At 34.9% G+C, this 7,641-nt stretch overlaps 1 protein-coding gene across 1 annotated transcript; it reads left to right on the forward strand.

Moving 5' to 3' along the window:
• The first annotated feature begins 2,503 nt into the window (after positions 1-2,503).
• LOC107840075 (2-oxoglutarate-dependent dioxygenase 19) lies at positions 2,504-4,636 on the forward strand. Its single transcript, XM_016683799.2, has 4 exons — positions 2,504-2,881; positions 2,993-3,228; positions 3,336-3,663; positions 3,963-4,636. Exons 1-4 carry the CDS (start codon positions 2,636-2,638, stop codon positions 4,215-4,217), a joined length of 1,065 nt encoding a protein of 354 aa, XP_016539285.1. The 5' UTR covers positions 2,504-2,635; the 3' UTR covers positions 4,218-4,636.
• The last annotated feature ends 3,005 nt before the right edge of the window (positions 4,637-7,641 follow it).

Raw genomic sequence — 7,641 nt, forward strand, 5'->3', positions numbered from 1 at the left:
TATTGGTGCGTGTGTCTTATTCTCTTAGCCATTCAACATCGTACAGATCTAGATGTAGACACTTCTAAATGTCTAACCTGAGTTTCTTTCTTTAATAATCCTCAAATTCATATTCTTAGAGAAACTCACATCTGGCGCTACAAAACAAATCATTATCTTATGGTGGAACTTTTCTCTTCACGTTCCTCGACGTAAGAGGCGATTGCTCGTGTGAGAGAGCCAATCTCGCGACTTATTCGATATACTGTATTAATAAAATATACTTTCGCATGAATATGAGATTGAACATAAATTCAAGATTCTTTTATTGATAATAATTACAATCAAGTCATCTACAATACATAAACATAGTCATATCCTACGTAATCCTAGAGCCATAACATGTTTCTCACACAAGTCTAGATATCGCCTTAGTAAAAGGATCAGTTATGATTTCTCGTGTAGGAACGTATTGTAAATTTATTTTTCCACTTGCTACTATGTCTCTTACAAAGTTATACTTAATATCAATGTGGTTGGTCTTACTGTGATATTTAGGATCCTTCATATATGCGATAGTCGCTTGACTGTCACAATATAAAATCATAGGACCTAAATTCTTTGAGATGTTCAAATGCTCAAAGAATCTTTTCAACCAAACAGCTTCTTGTACTGCAGATGCACAAGCCACAAATTCGGATTCCACGGTTGACAGGTTATGCAAGTTTGTTTCTTACTTTTCCATGGATTGCACCACCATTTAGTAAGAAGACACAATCAAAGGTTGATTTTCCATCATACCGATCACCGACCCAATCAGCATCTGTATAACCTCTTATGAATAAATCGGATCCACTATAGCATAGTAAATAAACAGCAGTTCCTTTCAGGTATCGAAATTTTTTTTTTTTATTTCTTTCCAATGATCTCTTCCAGGATTGGATTGATACCTGCTAACTAGACCTACGACATAATAAATGTCTGGGCGAGTACACATCATAGCGTACATCAAACTCCCAGCTGCACTGGAATATGGTACTCGAGACATGATTTTGCCACCGAAGAAATTGCTCCAAGTCGATTTCGTTTCTCTTGAAAATAAAATGTTAATTCACAAACTAGATGCCCTTTAATTTGAGTGTTGTTGTTTTCTGTTTTTTGTCACCGATTTCTCTGTTTTTGGAAGAAAGAGATGAATCCCAAATATATGGGGAAGTGAAACAGTAACTGTTCCCCTCAAGTTTTTCAAAATTCTTCAGTATCTTTTCTTTTCCCTCTTATTTGTCAGATAATTCAAAAATAAAATTTCGGATTGAGTCAGATCGATCCACATGAGCGACCTATAACCTGTAATCCAACGCTAGTTTTAGGGTGGAGCAATATTCTGAAAGTATTGACTGGTGCATCATTGGATTTGAAATACTTGCATAGTCAGGATGCACTGATCCACAGCAATATCAAGTGATTTTTTTTAATCCCGTAAATTATATCTTTTATTTATTTGTTTAATGGACACAAAAAGAAATGAAGTGACAATGCATCAATGAACAGTGTATGTATTTAAGTAATTAATCTTAAAAGAAATTTCTTATTTACGGATTTGAACATAAATCCGAGGAAATAGTTTGACATAATAATTGTCAATTAAAATAGAAAAGAATGATCCGTAAAAATTTCTTGTGTTTTACTTTAAATTTTGAAGTGTAAAAATGGCAATCAATTATCCAATCTGGGTGTTTCTTGCCTATATATTACTCCATAATATTACTTCCACATAAAAGAGTGGCTAAATTTCAATTAATTTGAAATCATGCTTATTTTCAAAATTTATTTGCAAATATGGCAAATTTTAAATTTATTCCTTAAATATAAACCATATGGGACATGAATCTGAATAATTAATTTCGTTAGCAAAGTTTAAATATTAAATAATTTTAAGAAATATTTATAAATTAAAATATGTCCATAAATGACAATCAAATATAAGACCACCTACCAACATGGGTTTGAGTTTGTGGTATAGCAGTGAAAATGTTCAATTTTTAATTAAATAAGAGGAATTTTGGATCAAAATAAGTTATTTTAAAAATTATTTTATCAAAATAATATGTTTTTCGAGAATTTTATAAAATTAGTATAAACGTTATTGGTAGTTACATATTACATTGATTTTAAAAAATTTAACGGACCAAAACGATATTAAAATAGGAATCGTTACTGACAGTAATGTTTTTAGCTCAAAATATTACCAATGATAAACGACACTCTACAGGTCCGCCACATCATAGTAGAGTCTCGTTATTATTGGTAACGTTTTAAGCCAAAAACATTACTGTCAGTAACGATTTCTATTTTAACGTCGTCTACCATTTATTTTAATCCGTAAATTATTTTAAAATCTAATATATTACTGTTAATAACGTTTTTACTAGTTCTATAAAGTTTTTAAAAAATATATTACTTTAGTAAATCAATATTATAAAAAATGATGTATTTTAGTAAAATCCTCAAAAAAAAAAAATGTTAAAAGAGAGAATAACAAAAGGATAAGATCAAATTTCAGAAAAGATTCAGAGAAAAAGAAAAAGATAAGGCAACATACCCCTCTATATATTAGGAACATGTAAGATTTTCAGTAACCAACTACAGGGCAATCATGACTGATATGAAGGCCACAGCTCTCAAACCATCCAATATCAAACAGCTTGCTGGATCTCCCAATCTTCGTTTCGTACCTTCTAATTATGTTCATTCTACTAACCTTAATCACGACGACGATGGCGATGATTCAAACTCAATCCCCATCATTGATTTTTCTCTACTCACCTCCTGTGATCCTAATCAACGGTCCACAGCCATCCACCAACTCGGCAAAGCTTGTCAAGATTGGGGCTTCTTCATGGTACGTATAGTATAATACGAGGATTAAACTAACTAATTTTAGGAGGGAAGTTGTAATGACGGAGGATGAGTAATTGCGGTGTTTTGTTTTGTGAAAATTAATTAAGTGCAGGTAGTGAACCATGGCATACCAGATAATTTGATGAAGGCAGTGATTGATTGCACGGACGAATTTTTCAACTTACCGGACGAAGAAAAACAGGAGTTTTCTGGGAAGCATGTGTTGGATCCTATAAGATATGGGACAAGTTTCAATACGTCTACAGAAAATCTCTTCTTCTGGAGAGACTTTCTTAAGGTCTTTGTCCATCCTCATTTTCACTCCCCCACCAAACCCCAAGCCTACAGGTAATGATCTGCGAGGAATTTAACTGACAATAATATAAATATCATGTAGTTAGTACTAATTTAATGAAGTATCTTTCAGTGACTCAATAGTAGTGTTAATTTAATAGGGATGTTGTGTTGGAGTATAGTAAGAAACTCCGGGAAGTGGCAAGAAAGTTACTAGGAGGTGTATCAGAAAGTTTAGGGCTTGAAGAAAGTTACTTGGACAAAGCTCTAGACTTGGAATCAGGCCTTCAAGTCTTTGTTGGAAATTACTATCCACCTTGTCCTCAACCTGAACTTACAATGGGGATGCCACCCCATTCAGATCATGGCCTTTTAACACTTCTCATCAGTAACCAAGTTGGAGGTCTCCAAGTTCAGCATCAAGGCAAATGGATTAATGTCAATGCCCTCCCCAACTCGCTTCTGGTTAATACAGGCGACCATCTTGAGGTAATTAATCCCTTTTTCATGTCCACGTACAAAGGGTGCGCGAAATCAGAATTTAAATTGTAGGCCTTTAAGGTTCTTAGATTGAACTCGTCGTACTTTTGAAATTATGAATTCTGAGTATTGACTTCAGTAGAACTATATATTATTATTGCACCTCTCTGTCTAGGCTAGTTAAGATATTTATAGTAGGTTGAAATGCCGAGTTACTTTACCGTTACTCCAAGGCTCAGAATAGGATTATAATTAATGCCTTAATGGTATGGTTTAAGATCTTTTTTTTTTTTTTTTTAATATGGAAGATATTCAGTAATGGGAAGTACAAGAGCAATGTACATAGAGCAGTGGTGAACAATAAAGTAACAAGGATATCAGTAGTCACAGCTCATGGTCCATCACTGGAAACAATAGTAAGGCCAGCTTCTCCATTGATTGAAAAAGAAAACAGCCCATCGGCTTATATTCCAATGAAGTACAAGGATTACTTGGAGTTGCAACAGAGCAACCAACTTGATGCAAAGTCCTGTTTGGACAGAGTCAAAATCCCAAGAAACTGAGTGTGTTCAAGTTATTTTCCCAACTTGTTTCCAAGTGCTTGATGCATGATAGCAAAGTTGCACAGACACTTCATTTTGGAAGTCGCATCCGTGTTGGATTCTCCAAAAATACATAATATTTGGGGAATCCGACACGGATCCACTAACATTTTCGAAGAGTCCAAGCAACACGATAGTATATTTCTTTGTTCATATGGATAATAAATATGTTAGAATATGAGACTCTTCTTGATGGTCTTTTGTTTAATAGTTTCTTTTAAATATTATGTTTAGTTTTATTTTAAAAGATAAATGGTAGTCTTTATTTTTTAGAAGTGTGTCTTGTAAGATAGTGTGTCTTGTGAAACTCATGTAGCTTATAAGTATAGTCTTTTGTAAAATGTTGACTAATGAATGAATGTTGAATATATGAATGAAAACTCCTGCTAACCCTTTTTCTTCACTTAAGCTCCAAATTGTAACAGTGGTATCAAGAGCCAACCTTCTTGAGGGATCTATGAAGGCCTAAAGATAAGTTTTTTTTTAGATCTTCTAAAAAGAGAAACCTGAACAGAAGTAATATGGCATCCAATAGCTTCTTGGATGCAGGTCCTCCTATGTTTATCGGAGAAAATTATCACATATGGGTGATAAAGATGAAGGCTTATCTCAAAACTCTTAGTCTATGGGAAACAGTTGAAAGTGAAAATGATCCCCCTCCATTGGGACCAAATCCAACTGTTGCACAAATAAAGAATTATGAAGATGCAAAGTTCAAGAACCAAGGCACTCACGTGTCTTTATTCAGCACTTTTAGATGTGATTTTCACAAGAATAATGGCTTGTGAAACACCTAAAGAAGTATGGGAGAAGATAAAAGAGGAGTTCGATGGAAGTGACAGAGTGAAAACTGTCAAACTCTTAACTCTCAAAAGAGAATTTGAGATGTTAAGGATGAAAGAAGGAGATACAGTGAAGGAGTACTCTACCAAACTTCTGGAAATTGTAAACAAAATAAGATTATTTGGTGAAATTTTTCCAGATTCAAAGGTGGTGGAGAAGATGATGATAAGCTTACCAGCAAGGTTCGAGTCCAAGATTTCAGCAATAGAGGAATCTTGTGATTTGAAGACTTTGTCCGTCGCAGAGTTGATTAGCAAGTTGCAAGCCCAAGAACAAAGAACAAGTATAAGAGAAGAAGAAGTAGAAGAAGTGGCATTTCAAGCAAAGCATAAAGGCATGCAAACTGTGAAGGACAACAGGAGGATGAAAGGAGATAAAGCAGCAAAGAGAAAGTCGTGGACTGAATCTTCACAGAAAGGAAAGTTTCCACCTTGTGTCCATTGTAAAAGAACCAATCATCAAGAAAAGGATTGTTGGTTCAAAGGAAAGCCTTTAATTCAGTGTAGATTTTGCAAAAAAAATGGGTCATATTGAGAAAAATTGTAGGACCAAGCAGAATCAACCACAACAACGCCATGTTCAGTAGGCAAACTTCACTGAAGAGTCAGAAAAGGAAGAAAGCTTGTTTATGGCTACTCATGAAGAAAGCATAACCAACCAATTCAAATGGTTCCTAGACAGTGGGTGCACGAGTCATATGTCATATAATGAGCTCATGTTTCACACACTTGACAAGTCACTTAAAGCTAAAGTTAGGATGGGAAATGGTGTAACATTAGAAGCACATAGAAAGGGTTCAGTTTCCTTTTAAACTGACCAAGGCACAAAGCTTATACATGATGTGTTGTATGTTTCATCTTTAGCATGTAACCTGTTGAGTGTTGGTCAAATGATGTCTAAAGGTTACTCCTTACTTTAAAGGAAAAGCATTGTTTGATTTTTTATGCTGATGATACTTTGATTGACAAAGTAGAAATGTTGGATAAGATCTTTCATGGAAAGTTTGATAGTGCCAATTTTGTAAAATTGGATGATTCATGGTTGTGGCTCTGAAGATATGAGCATTTTAACTATGCCACTTTAAGGTCTATGTATGAGAAGGGATTGACTAAGGATTTGCCTGAGATCTTACTATCTAAAGAAGTGTGTGGGTCATGTCAGATGGGCAAGGTTTACAGGAAACCATTTCCTAAAAGTGCTTCATGAAAGGCAACTGAAAAGCTTGAACTTGTTTACACTGATGTATGTGGACCTATGAAAACATCATCCTTGGGTCAAAATAAATATTTTGTGTTGTTCATTGATGATTTTACAAGGATGACTTGGGTGTATTTTTTGAGTAACAAGTCTCAAGTTTTTTCAGTTTTTATGAAGTTTAAAGCTTTCGCTGAAAGACAGAGTGGCTGTAAGCTGAAGGCTTTGAGGTCAGACAATGGAGGTGAATATAATTTAAATGAGTTCAACAAGTATTGTGAAGATGTAGGGATTGATCACAAGCTGACAGTAAATTATTCACCAGAACAAAATGGAGTCTCAGAGAGGAAAAATAGGACGGTAGTTGAAATGGCTAGATGTTTGTTGCTTGAAAAGAAACTACCACAAAGTTTTTGGGTAGAAGCTGTTTCTACTTCAGCTTATTTATTGAATAGGCTACCAACCAAAGCCATGGATGGTAAAACTCCTATTGAGGCATGGAGTGGAAAAAGTCCATTTAATAAGCACTTAAAAATCTTTGGATTGATATGCTACTCTCATGTTCCTTCAGTGAGAAGAAGCAAGCTTGAACCGAAAGGTGAATTGAGTATCTTTATTGGTTAGTCATTGCAGGACAAAGGTTATAGAGTTTTCAACTTGCACACAAAAGGTATTTCCATCAGAAGAGATGTAGTGGTGGATGAGCATGCTTATTGAAATTGGGATAAGGAGCAAGTTGAGAAAGAAAATGCATGTTATTTGAACTTGAAGCCGCTGTCTGAAACACAACCATTTGGCTCTGAAAATTTGGAAGAAGCTGAAGAATCAGATGGTGAATCCTCACTTGATTTGCCAATTTTGAAGACGAGATCCCTTTCATATATATATATATATATATGAAAGATGCAATGTTGCTATCTTGGAACCCAATACCTATCAAGAAGCATCAAAACATGATGTTTGGATTGAAGCCATGAAGGAGGAGATTGGTATGATAGAGAAGAATGACACTTGGAAGCTGGTTGATAAACCCAAAGACAGAAACGTAATAGGGGTAAAATGGGTTTATAGAACCAAACTTAATCCAGATGGTTCAGTTAATAAACAAAAGGCAAGGCTTGTTGTGAAAGGTTATGCGCAAGTTGCAGGTCTGGATTATGGAGACACATTTGCACCTGTTGCAAGACTTGATACGATACGACTTCTATTTGCTTTGGCAGCTCAATCAAATTGGAAGTTGTATCATCTGGATGTGAAGTCGGCATTCTTCAATGGACCATTGCAGGAACAAATTTATGTCGACAAACCAGAAGGCTTTCAAGTTGAAGGAATGGAGGATAAAGTTTAC

Source organism: Capsicum annuum, chromosome 8, assembly GCF_002878395.1.
Source record: "Capsicum annuum cultivar UCD-10X-F1 chromosome 8, UCD10Xv1.1, whole genome shotgun sequence".
Taxonomy (NCBI): Eukaryota; Viridiplantae; Streptophyta; class Magnoliopsida; order Solanales; family Solanaceae; genus Capsicum; species Capsicum annuum.